Source organism: Peromyscus californicus, unplaced genomic scaffold (genome assembly GCF_007827085.1).
Source record: "Peromyscus californicus insignis strain IS unplaced genomic scaffold, ASM782708v3 Scaffold_4__1_contigs__length_199733344, whole genome shotgun sequence".
NCBI classification, from domain to species: domain Eukaryota; kingdom Metazoa; phylum Chordata; class Mammalia; order Rodentia; family Cricetidae; genus Peromyscus; species Peromyscus californicus.
Window position 1 is genome coordinate 158,296,099 of NW_026294562.1, and position 22,502 is coordinate 158,318,600.

At 48.8% G+C, this 22,502-nt stretch overlaps 1 protein-coding gene across 3 annotated transcripts in view; it reads right to left on the reverse strand.

Moving 5' to 3' along the window:
- Ankrd27 (ankyrin repeat domain 27) overlaps nt 1-22,502 on the reverse strand; it is a 53,214-nt gene that overhangs the window by 26,002 nt on the left and 4,710 nt on the right. For all 3 annotated transcript variants that reach the window (XM_052761352.1, XM_052761350.1, XM_052761351.1), the window contains exons 2-13: nt 21,321-21,452; nt 12,873-12,983; nt 11,633-11,789; nt 10,692-10,846; nt 9,531-9,590; nt 9,394-9,447; nt 9,245-9,310; nt 8,732-8,808; nt 7,410-7,531; nt 6,079-6,157; nt 4,764-4,896; nt 924-1,016 (exon numbers count right to left, since the gene is read on the reverse strand). In XM_052761352.1, coding sequence (XP_052617312.1) covers nt 924-1,016; nt 4,764-4,896; nt 6,079-6,157; nt 7,410-7,531; nt 8,732-8,808; nt 9,245-9,310; nt 9,394-9,447; nt 9,531-9,590; nt 10,692-10,846; nt 11,633-11,789; nt 12,873-12,983; nt 21,321-21,422 — 1,209 coding nt within the window. In that variant the 5' untranslated portion in view covers nt 21,423-21,452. The remainder of the gene's footprint in view (nt 1-923; nt 1,017-4,763; nt 4,897-6,078; nt 6,158-7,409; nt 7,532-8,731; nt 8,809-9,244; nt 9,311-9,393; nt 9,448-9,530; nt 9,591-10,691; nt 10,847-11,632; nt 11,790-12,872; nt 12,984-21,320; nt 21,453-22,502) is intronic.

Here is a 22,502-nt window from a genome sequence, read left to right on the forward strand (position 1 = left end):
TGAATTTTGACACTTCATTAGCAAAAGCCTCAGCTGTGCGGGGGTGACACATGCCTTTAATTTGAGTGCTCAGGAAGCAGAGGCAGAAGAATCACGAGTTTAAATTCAGCATGGGCTGCATAGGTAGACCCTGTCTCAAAGCACCAAGGATGGAGAGCGTGGCCCAGCTCTGGAATACCTGTCTAGAACCCAGCAGTAAGGGGCTGGACTGTGGCTCAGCAGCAGAGCACTTGCTTAGCATGTGCAAGGTCTTAGTTTAATTTCCAGCATCAATGAAGGAAATAGGAGAGAGGGGAACAGACAGACAGAGCCTCAGTGCTATCCCTATAGTAATCAAGTGGAGCCTAGGCTTAAGGGAAAGAAAACAGTTGCAATTAGCAGAAGGACCCACCAGCACACCCCCCCACGGGGCTTAGCCTCAGTGACTCACAGATGTGCCCCCTCTATGGGCTCTCCCAGAAGCCTAAGAACATCAGCAGACTCTCAGAGAAGGTCCACTCTCTTGCAGCCCAAAGTGATGGCTAGAAACTGCCTCCTGAGCCTCCAAGGAGTCAGTGAGCATCTGAACAGGGAGCTTCCTGTGCTCCGGACCAAAGCCCCAGGGCATCAGATGCTGCACTCTCCGCCGAGGCCTACCACAAGAATGCTGGCTCCTTGGGTCCAGGAGAGGTATCAGCTCTTATCAGGTACCAGGGAGAAGTTTCACTGAGCTGGCCTTGAATGATGGACAAAAGTTCTGAGGCCCGACAGCCACAGTGCACTGTGCAGTGGAAACCATATAGCACGTGTTGGGGAAGACAGGCAGGATTTCCTGCCACCCTCCCAGAAAGAACAGAGATGAACCTCTCCGGGACTTTTACAGACATTGAAAGATAGGACAGTGTTCTCATATCTTTACCTTCAAAGATATCCTGGTGTCTTACCTTAAACAGGCAGTCAATGGGTGTTGACGTCATCTGGGACAGTAAGTTCATCCTCTGCTTGAGAAATAGTCTGTCACCAAATCCCTCAGCATCCTGTGGTCATCACACATCACAGACTGTCACAGACCCTCCCCGTAGACAGCCCAGGCACAAACCCTGTCATTGAACCCAGGAATGGCCTTCAGGGGCTCTCCCTGCCCAGATCTGCTCTCGGAGGTGAAGCACAGATCCTCCTCAGCACAGAGTGGGAACCCTGGGAAATGAGCTCTGAAGACTGTGGTCTGGGGCAGCAAGGCCACAGGGTGAACAAAGTCATCTACAGGAGTGGAATGTGCCGTATACATGCCATCATTCTCCAGACTGAAGCCTGCCCTGCCCTAGCCTCCTCCCCTCTCAGGCTTCCCTCCTACTGCCCGAATGGCCCAGCTCTGCCACTTTAAACAGAGCTGTGAACAGTACCACCTGACACACTAGTTTCTACTCCCGGGTGCTAAGCAGCAAGGGGAATCTTGTTTTGTGAATGTGCTCAGGAAAATGTCAGCCTAATTCACTGGGAGGAAATCTAGGGAGACATAGGGGCATGCTTGACAGACCTCTCACTTCCAATCACTTACTGCATTTCAAGGATCCACCTATATTAATATACTCAGATCTTCCTATCAAAGTTAATGCTTACCTGGACAGAAAATATCTAGAAATTTGGGGCTGAGGAGATGGCTCAGTGGTTAAGAATGCTTGCTGCTCTTCCAGAGGACCTGAGCTCAGTTCTCAGCACCCATATCAGGTAGCCCACAACTACCTGTAAATCCAGCTGCAGGGAATCTGATGCCCTCTTCTGACCTTACACGCATATGGACACACATATAAATATCTACACACATACATACAAATAAAAATAAAATCTAAAAATTTATACTTTATCATTACTGTTACTACCTGACTGCTACAACGGCTGAAACTGTGTGCACGCAGGTAACGTTTGAGGTAAGACTTTCAATACTATGTTCTGTTTCACTGTGGCCTGGCTTTGTTCTACAGTGCCAGAGCCTTGTTGTGCTAGCTAAAGCCCTGTTACTGAGAAGTGACCCCAACCTCTCACTGCAGAATTTGAAGCAAAGAGATTAACACTGAGTCTCACCCATCACTGGGGGATTCTAGGCAGGGGCTCTACCACTGAACCACGCCTCCAAGCCCTCACTGGGGGATTCTAGGCAGGGCCTCTACCACTGAGCTACACCCCCAGCCCCTCACTGGGGGATTCTAGGCAGGGGCTCTACCACTGAACCACGCCTCCAAGCCCTCACTGGGGGATTCTAGGCAGGGGCTCTACCACTGAGCCACACCCCAGCCCCTCACTGGGGGATTCTAGGCAGGGGCTCTACCACTGAGCCACACCCCAGCCCCTCACTGGGGGATTCTAGGCAGGGGCTCTACCACTGAGCCACACTCTCAGTCTTGTGCCTATTTTACAAAATCACTCCTACCACAATGCTTCCATGCTTGCTTGGGCCCCTGGAACCAATGGTACAATGATAAGTTAACCACCTGGTTAATTGGTGGGAGGTGAAGGAAACTCACAGTCCCCTGGCAACATGGCAGAACAAAGTTCTTTCTTTAGACGTCTCTAAGTTCTGACTAGGTGATGGATGAAGCCAACAGTGCCTCAGGGGAAGGGTCATTTCCAGGGTCTTCTCTCAAGCATCATCCCTCATGCCTGCCCACCTTCAGTGAGGACTAACTAATGTGACACACAAATCCTGCCAGGACCTCAGGAGGAGCCATTTCTGTCCCCAGCTGCCTCATGCTATATAAAGCCGCAGCAATCTGCTTTGTATGCTGACTGACAGCTGAGTAGCTTAGGGCCAGAGAAACATCAAAGGCACTGTCCAACAGGTCAAACAGGGCTCTCTTCTCAAATCTAGGGTGCCTACTGAAGGACAGTGCTGAAAGGCGGAGCTCCCAGGACTAAATCTACAGGGAAGAACAAGTGCTCGGAGAAGCCGCACAACCCAGAGGCTCATGGGAAATGAGTGGATACCGTGACCAGGAGCTTGGAGCCGGGCATAGTGGGGTATACTGTCATTTCAGCTTTGGACTGGGAGCTCAAGGTCAGTCCAGCCTAAGCCGAGAGATCTGCCCTCCAAAACCAAGGGTTCAAGATGTGGCTCAGAGTCTAGCATGCCTAAGGACCCAAGTCCCATCCCCAGCACCACCTTTCCAAAACCAAAAAGGCCAACAAAAAGGAAAGCACACCAGGATCATGGAAAAAAGAGGTAGGAAATAAATTTTAAAAATTAAATATATAGGGCTAGAGAGATGGCTCAGTGGTTAGGAGCACTTGCTGCTCTTCCAGAGGACCTGAGTGTGGTTCCCAGAACCCACATCAAGTGGCTCCAATGCCCTGTAACTCCGGTTCCAGGGGATTCAGCACCCTCTTCTGCCTTTTCATGAACCTGCACACACTTAGCATACACATACACAGACACACATAAATAAAAATTTTGAAAAACAGTAGGCAAGGGATCCATTTATTTCAAGGTTCTCTGCCTTGATCCTGATGTATTTGTTTCTGGAAAGCTGAAGTCTCCATTTATGAACAGCCTAAGGATGCCTGTGGCCAGCTCAAGTTTCATGACACTCTGGAGAGGAAATTTCAGTGAAACCACGCTGTTACATGGAGCTGATAGTGAAACCAGTCCAACTGACTGATACGCAGAAGCCCCGCCTGCCACATGGAGATACACACAGGCTCTCTCCCCAGGGAAATGGCATCACCACGTTACTGTTGGCTGCATACATTCCTACTCAAACTCCATGACCTAAAAGCAAGGCTGCAGTAAAAGCCAAGTCTGTCCTTACAGACAGAGTCTCATGTGGTGCCACAAAAGACAAGGACACCACAGCACCACCTGGGTCAGCAGGCCAAGCAAGGTAAAGATGCATCGCATCTGACAGGCCTGACTTGCTCAATACCCAGGGCACAGTGTCTTTTTTTTTTTTTAATACAGGGTCTTAACTCACTGTCCTCTTTGCTTATTTTCTTTATATTTACTTTATTTTTCTTTTCCCTATGCCTTCTGATTCAGCATCTCACAGTTTAGCCCATCCTGACATGGAACTCACTATGTGACCAAGCCAGCTGCAAACTCACAGCAATCCTCCTGCCTCAGCTTCCTAAGTACTGGGATTACAGCCATGCACCACCATGCCTGCTCAACTCTTCATTTTACTGACTTCAGTGTGAAGATTTCCCCACTAAGGTTTACCATTTACCTGCCACCAGGTAGTAAAACAGGCCAGTGAGTGGTGAGATCTTGGCTTAAGACTCTCAAAATTTACACAGGAACAACACCTCTCTCTCTCTCTCTCTCTCTCTCTCTCTCTCTCACACACACACACACACACACACACACACACACACACACACACACACACACACCAAAGCTCACCAACCAACCAAGAAAGCAATAGTAAGGCCACTGAGTCCTCAAATTGCACACATCAATTATCATTTCTTGCCTATCACCCCCACGATATCCAGACTCGCCGTATCTGGCTTCCTTTCCCACACTGCTTCTTTAGATGACAGGGTTAATGAAGCGGGATATGGACAGTGTAAATCCCACTGTTAACACAGCAGCTCTCACAATCAATTAGAGGCTTAATGACCAGTTTCTTGAGTGGTTCGAGCTTCCTAACTGTTAAGACAGCTGAGGCTCCAGTCTTGGAAGACCATGGAAGAACCCCCATCCATCCCTTCAACCTCAGCTCTCTGTAACACTCAGTCAAAGGTTCCCCCAATGGCCACAGAGGGAGGGCAGGTCAGCAGGGAGATCTTACAGGCGGCTTCGCAGAGAGACTTCCTTGCCGGATGTATTCGATCGCAGCCTCAACCGAGGTGAGGCAGTAGCCCAGCTCATCTTTGGCCGAGCTGCTGAATCTGAAGTTTTTGATGTAACTCAGATTTGCCATCCTGACCCAAAGAAGAAAAAGCAGGTTACCATTGCATAGTTAGTACTTAAAAAAAAACAAGCAAAAAATGCTATTGACTTGGATGGATGTTAAAGATCTCGATCAAGTCTATTCACTAGGGTAGGGGTGGGGGTATAATGTCTGCTATGCCCTCGATCCCACTGCAGATATGTGTACAATTAGGACAAGAAAAACTACTTGTTACTTTCCTGGAAAAGTAGTTTGAACGAGAATGGTCCCCACAGGCTCACACATTTGAATGCCTGGCCTCTGGTTAATGGAACTGTTTGGGAGGTTAATGGAACTCTTTGGAGGTGAGTCACTGGGGCTGAGCTCTGAGGTTTCAAAAACCCAAGCCAGGCCAAGCTTGCTCAGACATGCTTGCTCTCTGTCTCTCTGTCTCTGTCTCTGCCTGAAGCTTACAGATCATGTGAGGTCAGCTATTGCTCCAGCACCTTGCCTGCCTGCTTGTCACTATGTTCTCTGCCATGATGATCATGGACTGACCCTCTGAAACTGTAAGTCAGCCCCCAGTTAAATGCTTCCTTTTATAAGTTGCCTTGGCCATAATGTCTCTTCACAGCAACAGAACAGTGACTAAGACAGCTGATTATTGGGGTTTGGGGTTGGGGTTTTGCAGAGAAGTTTTCACTATGTAGCATTGGCTGTCCTGGAATTTGCTATATAGACCAGGCTGGTCTCAAACTCTCAGAGATCCACCTGCCTCTGCCTCCTGAGTGCTGGGACTAAAGGGATGTGCCACCACCGCCCGGCTAGAAAGCAAATGGCTACAAAGTGAATTATGGTTTCCTGTGAGAGAAAGAGCTCGTATCGGCTTCCTCAGCAATGGACCAGCAACATACTTCACAAGGTGAAACAGAAGCTCTCTGGGCCTCAGTTTCCCCATCTATCCATTGAAGGGAGCCACCCTGATGGATGGAGGGGAGAGACAACATTTGTTCCTAAGGCATATTTGCTTATAGTCACCCCAAAAATACAGAACACAGCACAACCAGATTTTAAAGTATTTTATGCTGGGCAGAGTGGGTAACTCCTGTAAGCCCAGAACTCAGGGGCTGAGGCAGAAAATCAAGAGTTGGAGGTCAGCCTGGGCTACAGAAGAGACCCTGCCTGGAAAAAGCCTACAGAAGGAAACAATATTTTAACAACAACAAAATGTTACCAGTTAGGGATCTCTGTTTTCACAAGCAGATACAACAGGACAGAAAGAAGATCATCGGCACACATGGTCTCCAGATTCACTGCAGGAAAAGAAGGTCCACAGCCACCATGAGACACAAACAGAAGAAAGGATGCATAAACTCTCCTCCACCAACCGAGACGCAAGACCACACTCCAGTAAAATCACATGCCAGGCAGAACACTGACGTCTCCTTGACATGTCCTGAACAGATGTCTGATGCAGCTGGCACACGCCTGTCATCCCAGTTTCTGGCAGTCTCAAGCAAGAGGATCCTGAGTTCAAGGCCAGTCTGAGCTAAATGGTGAGTTCCAGGCCAACCAGGACTACACAGTGAGAGCCTGTCTTAAAAGATAAAAAGAAAGCTGGGATAGTGGTGGTGGCGCACGCTTTTAACCCCAGCACTCGGGAGGCAGAGGCAGAAGGATCTCTGTGAGTTTGAGGCCAGCCTGGTCTACAGAGTGAGATACAGGAAAGGCACAAAGCTACACAGAGAAATTCTGTCTCAAAAAACAAAAACAAAAACAACCCAAAAAACATTAACTAACTACATTAATTAATTAAAAAGAAAAAGCTGGGAGAGATGGCACACACTTATCATCCCAGCAATGGGTGAGCTGAAGCCAGCCTGGGCTACATAACATGACCCTGTCTCAAAACATCAACGACAAAACCTAACTAACTAACTAAGTAAAAGCCAACCAGCACAAAAAAACAGACCATGAGTGTCCTGGCCACCAGTGTCCTCTCCGAGAACCTACTTCTGAACACGGTCTACGAACCTGTCACCACCGACGTGGGCGGCCCCCTCCCCCACGCACCTCCTGCTGCTGCCACTGCTTGACTGTCCCACTCAGGATTCTTTGGGAATTGCTCTTCAACTACATCCTAAATCCCTCTTCACTTCCTTCGTCTTAGCTTTCTCTGTAGCAGTGCTGTGCTGGAACTCGGGTGGAGGGGCTCATGAACACTCAGCAAGAGCTCAACTGCTGAGTGACAACTCCAACCCCTACTTTACCTTTTACCCTGCAATTTTTTATTTATTTTTTTATTTTAATATACCATGAGGTGAGATAGCCTAACAGACAGGTGAACCCCCAAACACCCACCCATCCTGGCGGAACTGAAGCAGCTGCTTCTCTCGGGATTTGCTAAGCTAATCCTATCTAAGCTGCTCCCCGGGGCACACTCTCCGTGAAACTCTTGTCTCTTTGCTGTGCTTCTCCTAGAGGACCTTCATGTCTGCACATCTGCCTGTGAGCATCTGCTGCCCGGCCCTGCCCGGCCCCGCCCGGCCCCTTCCCAGCACCAACCTCTTTGGCTGGGAGACTGTGTCATGAGCCGCACCACCCTCTGCAGGCACAGCAGCTTCTGCTGTGGGGATGTGCACTTGTTCAGCTGGCCCAGCTCTCTCTTTGCACGAGGGATGTTGAAGCTGTGATTTGGAAAATGGAAACTTCAGGCTCCAGCAGAGGACCCTACTGTTCTTGTCTTGGTCATATACCTGCTTAGACATTTCTTACAACCTTGAGGAATGACCAACGGAAACAGACCGAGAAGTACTGTGACCCAGGTGGGTGGCATTTCATTCAGATTTGCAGATGCCAGGGCTTCACTAGAAATTTGAAAAAGCAAAAATCCAGAAGCCTGGCCTAGAGGTGCTGGCCTGTGACTGTGGCACTTGGGAGGCTGAAGCAGGAGGGTTACAATTTCAGTGCTAGTGTGGATTATACAAGGAGCTGCTATCTCAAAACGTCTAGACTGGAGATGTTCTTGCAGTTGAGTTTGATTCCCAGCACCCACAGTGTGCTTACAGCTGCCTGTGACTCCAGCTCCAGGCAGATGCCAACTGCTCTGGCCTCTGAGGGCATCTGCACTCATATACACATACCTATACAGAAAGACATATATACACATAATTCAAATAATACAATTTTAAAATGGGGCTGGAGAGATGGCTCAGAGGTTAAGAGCACTGGCTGCTCTTGCAGAGGACCCAGATTGATTCCCAGCATCCACGTGGTGGCGCATTGCTGGCTGTAACTCTAATCCCAGGAACTCCAATGCCCTCTCCTGGCCTTCAAGGGCACTGCACAGGTGTGTGCACATACATGCAAGCCCAACATTCATACATATTAAAATAAATTTAAAGTGAAGGAAAAAATTTTAAATGGCAACAAAAATAATAACTTTTAAAACTTTAATAAAACCCGAAGATGGAAATCCCGCAAGAGCGAGAAGAGGCTTACACATTGATACTTCAGATATTTTTACCCTCATGAAACTTAACCGGGTAGTGAGAGCCCCCGTGGCTGGGTTCTCTCACACTAGCAGGTGAGGGCAGATGGCCTCCACGTGGGACCCAGCTGAGTGAGTCACATGTCCATCTGGGGACTTTAGCTCCCACCCAGGTGGCACACTGGCACACAAACACAGGAGGGGATGGTTATAAGACAGCCACAGGTCAACGTCAGCCGTCTGTCATCAGTTGGGAGTGATTGCACAGCTCCTCAATTATAACAGCAAGTCAGTGGCCACCTCTGTTGCTGAGAAGCCATGCCAAAGTCATTGAGGGGAGAAGATGGATCCCCAGCTGCCAAGCACCCTAAACTTCTGAAGCCATGGGAATTCTTACCTGAACTCAGGTTTCACACCAATGTCTTTCTGCTGAAGATCTTGAAGGCTTCTTGTGATTTTGTTAAAGGCAGCATCCTACAACAGATTTGAGCAAACCTTCAAATTAAGATTTTTGTTGTTTGTTTTGAGACAGATCTCTCTACATAGCCCTGGCTTTCCTGGAACTCAACATGTAGACCAGGCTGGCCTCGAACTCGCAAAAATCTGCCTGCTTCTGCCTCTTGAGTGCTGGGCTTAAAGGCATTACAATTTGTTTTAAATTGTATGTGTGTGTCCTGTGTCTGTGCATGCGACCACAGGTATCCACAGAGGCCAGAAGAAGGTGTTAGATCTCCCACACCTGGAGTTGTAGGAGGTTGTAAGCCACCCTCCACGGGGGCTAGGAACCAAACTCACGCTCTTGGCAAAAGCAGTGTGCACTCTTAACTGCTGAGCCATTGCTCCAGCCCCAAAGATTTCAAATTTCTCAGGATAAGGCTCTCATCCTGGAGAACAAAGATTGCAAACTTACCTCGCTCGCCTCCATGGTCCCCACATACTTAAAGATCAGGTCGTAAATATCATGGTGGACGTATATCTGTGGAACCAACAGACGCAGGCTTGGGATGTGTATGAGGTGACAGAGAGTCTCCCAGCCACTGCCTTCCACTCTCCGCTTACCTCTACTGCCTGTTTCATCAGGTTCATCTGGGCCTCCTGCTTTGCAAGAACTTTCTGGAATTCAAGAGAAATGCTGGTTGAGAGTTTGGATCTGCACTTGTACAAACTGCTGTTGTTTTGCGTACCTATCTGCTTACCAGGTGAGAGTCTCTGAGAAGATGCTGGAGGCATTTGGTGTAGAGAGCGTTTACGGAGTCCTGTGCAACACAGAACAGAGAGAGAGGAGACCCTTCTTACCACAAAAGCCTGAGTGGGTAACATGTCCAAGAATGACAGGTTCTAGGGCATATGTGAGCTTTGCCAAATCATCTTTTGAAATTGATGTTCAGCTCTTTAAAATTACATTATTGGTTTAGAATGTGACGGGGACGGTGTCAGAGGACAACTTTCAGGAGTCAGCTCTCTCCTTCCACCATGTGGGTCCAGGGAATCCAACACACACTGTCGGCTTGGTGGCAAGCGCCTTTAGCAGCTGAGCCATCTCGTCAGCCCTCAACGTTTTAACATATTTACGTGTTTACATATTTGTGTGTGCATGCCACAGCACCCATGAGTGCAAAGGTCAGAGGACAGGGTCAGAGGATGGCCTCAGGGGTCAGTTCTCACCTTCTGCCTTGCTAGAGGCAGGGCCTCTCTTGCTGTTTGCCACTGTGCTGTGTACTTCAGGCTAGCAGGCTTACACGATTTTGGAGGATTCTCCAGCCTCCACCTCCCACCGCCTCTCCTAAGCATATTGTGATTACAGACACATGCCACTGTGTCCAGCTTTGATGTGGGGTCTGGGGATCTGAACCCCAGCTGTCTGTCTTGCATGGTGAGCATTTCTACCCACTGAAGCCTTCTCCTGGCTCTTAACTTTTTTTTTAAGGTGTGTCTGGGGAAAAAGTTCCCCTTGGTGTTAACATAGCTGGCAACCGGAAGTGGGGGTTTTCGTTTCTTTATGATACTCATTTTTAGACTTCTCTAAGATTTTTCACTTCCTAAAGGGCCTTATGCTACTTGCATAGTAGAAACATTTTGTTGTTGGTGGGTTTTGTTTTTGTGTTTTTTGAAACAGGGTTTCTCTGTGTAGCCCTGGCTGTCCTGGAACTCACTCTGTAGAGCAGGCTGGCCTCGAACTCACAGAGATCCCCCTGCCTCTGCCTCCTGAGTGCTGGGATTAACGGCCCATGCCACCACATTTTTAATGTAACTCCCAGCCATGGAATGGTACCCAGCTGAATTCTGGAGCACACAGAATAATCCACAGCTCTGGAGCGAGAGCTGCCAGGCAAGGGGAACAAGACACAGCTACTAACTATGTGGTGACGGAGACTCTTTCTTTCACACTCCCGGAATGCCCGCTGGAAAGAGGCGATGTTCTTGTCAAATCTCTCTGAGTGTCTTCCCAAAAATTCTCTCACATCTTCAATGGTTTTCAGGGGGAAATGATCTGAGGGTGCCAAAGGTTCTTCTGAAAGAGAGACAGAGGGTCAAGCTAGCTGAAGTTTTCACTGTTTCCTGACTGATTGGGGGGGGGGGGGGTCCCATCCTTTCCCTTGTTCCTAAAGGGTCTAGAGCCCCAGGTTCCAAGAAAGGATGGCCAGGGACCAGGGAAGAAGGTAAGGGAATGTCCACATTTCAAAATACTGCCCAAGAAAACAGCTCAGTTGAAGGAGATCCTGGAGCCCAGAAAGCTATACTAGGTCTTTTCAGGGGACAAAAATCACATTAATCTGTGACAATAGGTACGACCTGTGGGGTTAAGGAGAAGCCGATTCCTGGCAATTCAAGCTTCATGGTGCATGTGGCACAGGGACTGTGCCGTTTCCCGGGGCAACTAAACAATCCACTGAAACCCAATGAGCTCTCAGTGAGACAACCGTGCAGCCGGCTTAATAACACCACAAAGATAAACCCCGAGGCTGAGGCCCGACGCAAAGCCAGGGCTCCGGCTCTGCACAGCTCCAGGGACAAGCCTCGTCCCAGGTGATCACAGAAGCGGTGAGGCCTCTGTGAACGGTACCACCTATCATATCTGATACGGCAGCCTCAATCCACATCACCTCAGCAAGGGAAGCCTTAGATCACGTCCCAGAGGGGATTTTTATAGTTATGCAGGTCTCCAGTGGGCTCTTTGATATTTTGTGTGTGTGTGTGTGTGTGTGACATTCAAGCTTTTAACAGCTGCGTAAGGGGGCAGGAGGTGTGCGTGCAGACTTTTCCTTGGTGGGTGGGGAGGGCATTCCTCCCTCGGTACCGGAAGTCTCTCTCTTCTCCAAAGGATGTGCAATGCAGAGAATGCTGAAGCTCTCTTCTTTTTCATTGTAGAAAGTCTCTTCAAAGAGGATGGGCACAGAGAGAAGACAAGCAAAACCAGCTCCTAGCTTAATCCTGCTTCCTTCAATGAGGACATCCTGGAATCAAGAAAACATGACTGGACCAACCAGGGGTGGCAGGCACTGAGACCCCTTGGAGTCTCCTCCCAAAAGGCCCTTGGGTAGAGCCTGTGCCTCCACCCCAGTGTGGATCAGTTGGACACCTGGCTAGGAAGCAAGAAACAGATGGGTGAGAAAATTTGTATTTTCATGACAGTATTCGTCATGAGCCACAGGGATGCCAACCGCCTGAGCAAGATTACAGATAACTGTCACCCTCCCAGATCTGCTACAGTACCCGAAAGCCCCAGATGCTCAGGCCCTGGGGTCAAACTGCAGATCAACTCCAGTGAGAAGAGTAGTTATGAACCATGCATTCATTAGATGGGGGAATGGGGCCAGCTGAGTGCAAATGAAATGTCTACCTCTTAGACTCTACCTGCTTCCATTAAAAGGCAACCAAACAAAAAAATCATACACATAGCTGGACATGGTGGCTCATGCCTGTAATCTAAATACTCAGGAGGCGGAGGCAGGAGGATCATGAGTTCCAAGCCAGTCCAGAAAATACAGCAAAACCCTGTCTGAAAAATATATATGGGTTAGGCATGGTAGCATAGACCTTTAATCCTAGCACTTGGGAGGCATAGGCAGGCTGATGTCTGTGAGTTCAAGGCCCACCTGATATACAGAGTGAGTTCCAAGCCAGCCAGGACTACAAAGTGAGATCCTGTCTCGAAAACAAACAAACAAACAAACCAAAACAGCCACAACAAAAGAAATAGCCCAGTGAGATAGAGACCTGAGAACGGGTGTACCCGGGACCCCCAACATACAGGTAGATGACTGCCTTTGGCTGAGAGAGGGAGGGAGGGAGAGAAGAACTCTAGCCCCAGGGCACGTTCCATGGCAGAGTCTAGGTCCTATTCACGATTACCATGGCCTCCCGTCTCAAAGGCCCCCTAACAAAGGCAAGGGTCCCATAACCCTCTTCAAAAGCTGCTAAGCACATATAGGAATCAACATTTGATGCCAATGATGTGAAAGGCTGAGAAACAGGGCTATCTTGCCTCTAGTCTGTCCCACCCCTCATCAACCCTGACGCACCCGAGAAATGAGTACCTTTCCATCTAAGGTCTGAAAGTGTCCTTCGGTGGGCACCAAAACGTAGGACTCGAACTGGTAAGAGGACTGAACGCTGCTGGGCAGGCTTCCTCTACAGGGCACCAAGACCTGGAAAACAAAGGAGGAGCGGCACTAGACAGAGAGCGGTGTGTGACTTCTGCAATGTCTCCAAGGAGGCCCACCTGGAACCTGTCATGCTGGGGACCTACAGAGGGGTGCCAGCATCACCTGGAAAGCAGCCCTCGGTAAGGCTGGAGGCAGCTTGTTTTGATTGACAGCAAACGCTCTTGCTCTCTGAACCATCTCACTAGCCCTAACTTGTTTAATTTTTCTTCCTTTCTTTTTCCTCTCCTTCCTTCTTTTTTTTAAAATATTTTTTTCAGTCAGAGTCTCTCTATTATGTAGCCCTGGCTGTCTAGGAACTCACTATGTAGACCAGGATGGCCTTGAACTCACAGAGATCCACCTGCCTCTGCCTTCTAGTACCAGGTATAAGGCATGCGCCACCACTCCCAGCTCAATTTATTTAATTTCTAATATGTAAAAGTAGACTAGAAAACAATGGAGTGAGCCCCAGATGTCCTTTATCCAGCTCAAAAACTAGGAATTTACTGGCCAGTCATGTGTTATTTCTATTTATCCCCAAACTCTGGGTTATTTTGAAGAAAAATCCCAGAAAATTACATAAGGTAAAGAAGTGACTCATCCATATATATTTCTGAACAATAAAGCTTCTTTTAAGAAACAGATCCAGGGCTGGAGAGATGGCTCAGAGGTTAAGAGCACTGACTACTCTTTCAGAGGTCCTGAGTTCAATTCCCAGCAACCACATGGTGGCTCACAACCACCTGTAATGAGATCTGGTGCCCTCTTCTGGCCTGCAAGGACACATGTAGGCAGAATACTGTATACCTAATAAATAAATAAATAAATCTTAAAAAAAAAAAAAAAAAAGAAAGAAAGAAAAAAGAAACAGATCCAGGGGGCTGGAGAAACGGTTCAGTGGTTAAGAGCACATAATTATGCTCTTGCGAAGACCTGGGTTCAGTTCCCAGCACCCAGGTCAGCCATCTCACAACTACCTGTCACTCCAGCTCCCGGGGATCCAACGCCCTTTTCTGGCCTCTGGGGCACTTGCACACACATGCACAAACCCACACACAGACATGCACATACATACATAATTTTTGAAAAATAAAATTAAAATAAAAAGTATAACCATAATGCATTACTATGCACAAATGCCCAGTTGCTACAAATTTCCCTAAATACTTCCTAGCTTTTCCTTTTCTTTTTAAAAACTTTTTTTTTTTTAGACAGCATTTCTCTGTGTAACAGAGTCCTAGCTGTACTGGAACTCACTTTGTAGACCAACTGGCTTCAAACTCACAGAGATCCTTCTGCCCCTGCCTCCCAAATGAAAAAAATTATTTGTAAAAAGATTTTTTAATTTTATGAGTACGAGTGTTTTACCTGAATGTGTATCTATGCACTACATGCATGCTGTGCCCACAGAGGCCAGAAGAGGGCGCTGGATCCCCGGGAACTGGAGCTACAAACCATTATGTGGGATGGGAACTGAAGCCAGGTCCATCGCAAGAGCAGCAAGTTCTCTTAACCAATGGGCCATCGCTCCAGCCCACATTTAATTTCTGATGTTCATGTCTTCACTGTTTCTATTCAAGGAAAATAAAACTTCCTTTTTTGTGTGTTTAAATTCTATTCTGTAGCTTTTGCTGAACTCCTTGTGAGTCCCTAGCATCTTTGAACGAAAAAATAGACATAGTGCCATATGCCTGTAATCCCAGCACTCAAAGAAGTCCAGGCAGGGGGCTCATCAGTGCAAAATCACCCCTCAGCGAATTTGCGGCCAGCCTAGGATATTGTCTCAAAAAAAAAAAGTAGAAAATTTTATGTATTTGTTTTTTAAAAAGATAGCATGTGTGGTTGGGTGCCCAGAGGCCGGAAGTCATCCAATTCCTTGAAACTGTAGTTACAGGCACTTGGGAGCCAGCTGATATGTGTGCTGGGATCCGAACTCTGGACCTCAAGATTGAGCTGCAAGCACTCTTAACTGCTGAGCCATCTCTCCAGACCCCTCAGATCCGAGATTTTAAGTCAAAAATAAAGGGAGGCGTTTGGGTATGAACTCTAAAATGGGAGACAACTCCGGGGGTCCACTGGGGGCCTCACAACTACATAAAAAGAGCAACGCACACCGAGCACACACGCAAGAGGACCTTGAAGTCAGTGTGGGTTCCGGCAAGGGAATGCCTAGACTCAATCCTAGCGGCATTTAATGTCCGGACCCAGAGGCTTCCTGTGATGCCCACCGCCACTGCCCTGCGGGGCGGTAGACACCTTCCATCAACAGTCCTGCTCCAAGCCTTCTTCTGGCCTCCACGGGTCCAGGAACTTCTGTGTGTTCTGAGAAGCTCCACCCGAATTACAATTACATCCGGTTGCTGGCACACCTTCCCATGCCCAGCACCCACTGCACTGCATTCCATCACCAAGCACGCCAGGTAGAGTGGCATACACTCGCTGACTGCACAGGGGACCCTCCAATTTCAGACACCTCCCCTTCCCCGGTTTCCTGACAGACATAGAAAGGAGGCCAACCCCTTCCCACTCCAAGGGAGAGGGCCCCCTGCTGCCCAACCCCTCCCCCCCCCACACCCACAAGCTATGGCTAGCCCAAACCCTTGTTTGTTTGTTTGTTTGAGATAAGGTCTTGCTGTGCAGCCCAGGCCAGCTTGGAACCCCAGACCCTCCCACCTCTGGTACCTGCCTGTCTTCTGGTAATTTTTTCTGACAGGCAAATGGACCCATCCTCCGGATCACACAGGAAACCTGCACAGCTTTCTCTAGGCAGCTGTCGTGAGCCAGTCCTCCACATCCTAGGGAGAGTGACTCCACTATGCAGCGAGCCACTGTTAGCTCTTTGTGCACCAGCTGCGGTGCACCAGCTTCGTCCTTTGCACAGCTGGGCAGTGTCCGCCGAGCCCAGCAGCGTCTCTGATAATTACCCCCTGACTTTTCCCAGGTCTGGTGTTGCCTGTACTTCACGTTGTCTGAGCCTATAGTCACCTGTATTGCTTCGACACGGGGTAGCTCCTGAACCGAAGTCCACATCAATTCTGCAATGCTTAGAGTAATTATAAAATAGGAATCTGAGAAAAAGTGGTGGGTTGTCGACTTAAGGAAATGTAGCTATGGGGGCTGGAGAGATGGCTCAGCGGTTAGGAGCACTGGCTGCTCTTCCAGAGGTCCTGGGTTCAATTCCCAGCACCCACATGGCAGCCTGTAACTTCAGTTTCAGGGGATCTGACACCTTCACATAGACATACATGCAGGAAAAACACAAATGCACATGAAATAAAAATAAATAAACTTGAAAAAAAAAAAGAAAATGTAGCTGTCTGTAGTGACCCACTGCTATGTAAGTAACCCTGAATAAATTCATTTTACTCATCCAGATGAATGTGAGTGAGTCACTGGGGGGACGTGTTGGTGCTGTCTCACCTTGGGGGAAGATCTTAATTATATAGCTCTCCTACAAAGTCAGGAAACAGCAGCCCATGGACAAGAGTCCCAAGAGACAGACCTGCCCAGGTCACTCTCAGGAAGCCAGGTGCATTATCAGCCCGGATAACAGGCAGTGTGGGTGTCACAGGTCCCTGTGACTGGAAGATGAGGGAGTGTAGGAGAAGGCATTTCCACGGTGCAACCAGATGGCAGGAAGAGGAATCCTTCAGGGAAGGGACGTGCTGGAAGGAAGCCAGCTTGAGCAGTGGCTGACTCCCCACTCAGCTGCCACGCCCATGCTGCCGCTGACCCGCAGAGCGGGTATCACACCAGTTTGGCTGTAGGGAGAAGTATCAGAGGTGGCTGATACTACAGACATATATTTATTATTCCATCATTTTAACTTTGTGTGTTCGGGTGTTTTGCCACGTGTATGCCTGTGTGCTGCATGCATACACTGCCCACAGAGGCCAGAATAGGACACTGGATCACTAGAACCAGAGTTACAGACAGCTGTGAGCCACCGTGTAAGTGCTGGGAATCAAACCGGAACCAGCCAGTGCTCTTAACCACTGAGCCATCTCTCCAGTCCTGCACAATTTTTAGTGGTGAATTGATACCTTTTTTTTTTTTTTTAAGTCGAATGCTTATGGTTTGAATCTGAACTGTCTCCCACGGCTCATGTCTTAAATACTTTTTCTGCAGCTTTCACTGCTATCTAGGAGTCTGTGGAGCCTTTTGGAGGTGGAGCCTGGTGATTGGAAGTAAGTCACCAAGGGTGGGCCTTTGAAGGTTACAACGGTTTCCCCCTGGTTCCAGTCCTGCACTCTGCTTCCTGTTCCTCCATGACGTGGAGATGTCTCTGCCAAATGCTCCAGTCGTTGTGAATGCCACCATGCCTTCTCCAGCATGGTAGACTGTGACCCTCCGAAACTGTGACTACAAATAAACCCTTCCTCCTTAGGTCCCTTCTGACTGGCATGTCGTCACAACAAGAAGAGTTAATGCCACACCCATAAAGGGTTCGAATCAACCCACGACGCTAGACTGATTAATTCTTGAGCCTATTGGCAAGCTCCCAGGACAGAAATAAAGCACGAAACTGCTGATGCCATGTTGCTCTCTCAGAAGTGACGGTATGAGAAAGGATGAGAAACCTTCTAGAAGCAACTGCAATGTTCTACCATTTCGCTCAACTAAGAAACACGTAGAGCACACTGCACAGTGCAGAGCTGTGACCCACTTGTCCAACCCATGACCAACAGAGGCCAGAGTGACCCATCGGGCTCCAGCTGCACCCTGAGTGCCCTGGCAGAGTGGTTCATCCCACAGCTGACTTCTGCGGGGAAGCTGCCTCATCCGACAAGGCCAAGGCAGCTCTCACGGAGTAGAGTACTATTTCAAAAGATGGTGCTGGACGTGGAGGTGCACATCTGGGATCCAAGTATTGAATCTGGGTCCTCACATGCTCTTAGCCACGGAGCCTTCTCTCTGGCCCCTTACTTGCTTATTTATTTATCCACTGGGGTTTTATAGGCAGAGTCTCACTACATCATGTATGCTGGCCTCAAACTTACGATGTACCTCAGCCTAACACGTGTTTGAATTACTGGCCTCCTCGTCATGCTCCACCCCTAATCTTTTTTTTTTTAATAATGAATTCTATGGCATCCAACATCCAATTTTTTTTTTTTTTTTTAAATCTCTGGTTAATACACACAAAGAAAGATACTAATCACAAAACCCAGAATGAGCTTCGAGGCGAGAAAGCTTCTGCGGGCATAAATAAGCACACGCTAGTTCTGTTTTTCCAGAAGAGCCACCAATGACCGGAGACTGACCTGAGCAGACACCACAGGAGAAGAGAAGTGGGAACACGGTGTGAGGTGAGAAGGAAACAGGCACAGAAAGTCAGCAGGGACTTCCCAAGTGGAGTCAAAGACAGCGCCAACGTGCCCAACACACTCAACTTCAAACGAAGCTTTGAAAAGCAAACCGGGAGTCTCAGATGGCTCCGTCAGTGAGTGCAGGACTTGAACTTAACCCTACAATTCACATGGAAAAAAACCAACAAAACAGGTCTGGTGGAGCATGCATACACTCCCAGTACTGAGGAGGCAGAGGGCCCTGGGGCTAGTAGGCCAGCAAGCCTAGCTGCATAGGTCCTCATAATCCAATGAGAGGCTCTGTATCAAAAACAAAAAAGGTATATAGTGTCTGAGGGATGAACCCACAGCTGTCCTGTGACCTCCACATGCACATACACGTGTCCTCATATACACACATCCATACACACACAAGGTACTGGGATAGGGACATAGTTCAGTGGAAGTGCACTTGCCTAGAATCACCCAGTGAGGGGCTAGGGTGTGGCTCAGTGGTAGAACACTTGCCTAGCATGTACAAAATGTTGATTTTCCTCCTTGGCACTGAAAAAAAAAGGAAAAGAAGCAGCGCGCTGTCCTGGTTGGTTTTTTTTGAAACTTGATACAAGCTAGAGTTATGTGGAAAGAGGGAACCTCAACTGAGAAGATGCCTCCATCAGCAGGTGGTCCAGGACTGTATAAGAAAGCAGCCAAGTTGCTGGGTGGTGGTGAGCAGAGGCAGGCGGACCTCTGTGAGTTCAAGGCCAGCCTGGTCTACAGAGTGAGTTCCAGGACAGAGAGACAGAGACAGAGAGACAGAGAGAGCAGCTAAGTAAGCCATGGAGAACAAGCCAGTAAGCAGCAGTCCTTCACGGCTTCTGCTTCAGCTCCTGCCTCCAGGTTCCTGCCTTGAGTTCCTGCCCTGACTTCCCTTCCTGACAGATGGTGATGCAAACCAACACAACCACTAATGAGCAAACATGAAGCATCACTTAGGGATGGCAGGCTCCCGTGTTAGAGGCTTGGTCCCCCAGCTGGTGGCTCTTTTGAGAAGATTCGAGAGGCTTAGGAGGTGGGACCTATCTGGTCAGAGCAAGTCACTGGTAATATGCCTTGTGGGCTGAGCTGGTCCCTGGTCCCTCCCTTGCTGCTTCCTTCTCCACCCTGAGGTGAAGAACCTTCTGCATCACACACTCCCACCACCACAATGATCCACCTCACCACAGGCCCAGAGCCAACAGTCAAGATGCTAGCCGAACAAAATCATCTCTTCCTCCATCAGCGGGTTCCCGTTAGGTATTCTGTCACAGTGTCAAGAATATTAACTAACACCCCCCGCCCCCGAGCCCAAGTACTAGGAAGATCTGCAACATCAGGACATGGGGTGCCCGTCCAGGCAGCAGAGCCCCCCCACCCCAATGCCACCATTTCTCCTGCATGCTTCTCCCATTCCTGTTGCCTGGCCACCTCGTAAGCTTTTGAGGTTGTGTCCTATGTCATAGAAATTCTTTCCCTTTGGAAAACATCTTTCCAAGCTACATGCTGGTTTCATTTCCGTTGCTGTGATTTAAAAAAAAAAAAAAAAAAATACTGACCAAAAGTGGCCCAGGAGAAGAAAGGGTTCTCTGGACTGACATTTCCAGTGACTGTCCATCCCTGAGGGGTGGGCTAGCCAGGACCTCCAGTGGTCACACACACAGTCAAGGTGGAGAGAAACGACACACCCATACTGCCTGCTTGCTGCTGCCCACATCAGTTAGCTTTCTTCACTCTCCTACCATCCAAGGTTCGTGACACACTGTGGCCCACAGCAGGCTGTGCCGTCCTGCATCGATTAACGATACGGTCACAGGCCGACCTGACCTAGATAATTCCTCCACTGAGACTTTCCTCCCAGGTGATTCTAGGTTGGGACCTGATGAATACTTTTTAATTCATTATTAAGTTGGTGCTGAGAACTGAACCTGGGTCCTCTGCAGAAGCAGGAAGTGCCCTTAGCCAATGAGCATCAAGCACTCCAGGTTGACATGTGAAACTAGCCATGCCGCTGTGTATGAATTCACATGTTCATATTCCCGAGTTCCACAGAAGCGAACACCCAGCTGAGCAGGTGAGAACTGCCGAACACTGGCGTGCTGACTAGTTCATGTCAACTTCACACAAGTTATCTCAAAGGGAGAACCTCAGTTGAGAAAATGCCTCCATAACATCCTGCTACAAGGCATTTTCTTAATTAGTGATTGATGAGGGAGGGCCCAGGACATTGTGGGTGGTACCACCCCTGGGCTGGTGGCCCCGGGTTCTATAAGGAAGCAGGCTGAGCAAGCCATGGGGAGCAAGCTAGTAAACAGCACCCCTCCATGGTCTCTGTATCAGCTCCTGCCTCCAGGTTCCTGCCCTGTTTGAGTTCCTGCCCTGACTTCCTTCAATGATGAATAGCAATATAGAAGTGTAAGCCAAATAAACCCTCTCCTCTCCAACTTCCTTTTAGGTCATGGTGTTTCATCACAGCAATAGAAGCCCAAACTAAGACACCAGGCTTTGGTCCCAGGCAGCTGCTTCATCCAGGTAGCAGCCTGAAGGGGTCCCTCACTGTTGGTACACACAGCCTGAAGGGGTCCCTCACTGTTCACACACACAGCCTGAAGGGGTCCCTCACTGTTCGTGCACACAGCCTGAAGGGGTCCCTCACTGTTCACACACACAGCCTGAAGGGGTCCCTCACTGTTCGTGCACACAGCCTGAAGGGCTCCCTCACTGTTGGTGCACACAGCTTGAAGGGGTCCCTCACTGTTGGTACACACAGCCTGAAGGGGTCCCTCACTGTTGGTGCACACAGCCTGAAGGGGTCCCTCACTGTTGGTGCACACAGCCTGAAGGGTTCCCTCACTGTTGGTGAACACAGCCAGCATGCCCTAACACCTGGGGCACAGCACAGGGCTTTGCTAAACTCAGCAGCTCTGTAACTGACTTCCTCTGACTGTCTCGTTTCTGCCACACTTCTGACACTGCTCACACACCTGAGGACAACCCTCAGGACGGGTAGACTTACAATGCCATGGATCTGGGCCACCTTGCTGTACAAGTCAGGCCGCCACTTCTGAAGGGCCAGGTAGAAAGGGTTCTTCAGGAGATCTTCGTCATATAGAGCCATATGGACTTCAGGGGGGTCCAAGTGAGCTTCCTGGAACAAGGGAGGAAAAAGCTGTGAAGAGACAGGGCCTCAGGATGTACCAGTCAGCCTGGAACTGTAGACCAAGCTGACCTTGAACTCAGAGATCCACCTGCTTCTGTCTCCCAAGTGTTGGGATTAAAGGCTTTTGCCATCACAACCAGCATAGTTGATTGTGTTTTTTGTGTTTTTTTTTTTTTTTTTTTTTTTTTTTGGTTGTGGTTACCCACCTACCCATGCGCACACGCACGCACGCAGCTCTAAGGGCTGAACCTCAGGTCTTGTGCTTGCCAACGCATTAAATGCCCAAACACTTGGTGTTTATGGTTTTGTTTTGGTTTTTAGAGACAGAGTTTCTCTGTGTAGTTTTGGTGCCTGTCCTGGATCTCGCTCTGAGGCTGGCCTCGAACTCACAGAGATCTGCCTGGCTCTGCCTCCCGAGTGCTGGGATTAAAGGTGTGTGCCACCACCGTCCAGCTTGTTGTTTTGCTTTTGAAGCAGAATCCCCCTACATATATAGCCCAACCTGATCTCAAAATCAGGATTCTCTTGCCTCAGTCTCCCTTGCTCTGGGATTGGAGTATGTCTGCAATGCTATACCCAGCTTTCTCTACACTATTTCATCCTGAGCCAACCCTGTGGCCTAAGTTAACTAGCTTTGATTTCTGAGCATCAGCCTCCAGGGGCCTTACATTAGCCCAAGTAAGAAAAAAACATGGGGGCGGGGGGGGGGGGGGGGGTGGAGGTGGTGTCCATGTGATCTAGTGAACACAGCCAAACAGGAACAAAACAGTCACAGCGTTAAGACAGGCGAGGCAGATGAAAACATCTAGAGAACAATGGAACAAGGGCAGCGAGAAGCTGTTACTCTGTGACTTCTCTACATCAAAGGCCACCTGAGGCCAGGTCCCCTCCAATTCCATAAATACAGCTCCCTGTAACCTATAAAAACCCTAAACTTTCTCACATTTCCATCTCCAGCCCATCTGGATTTTATTTCTGTAGATGCTATAAATCGGCAGCTGATTTCATTTTCCGTATGGTAAGCCGATTGTCCCGACA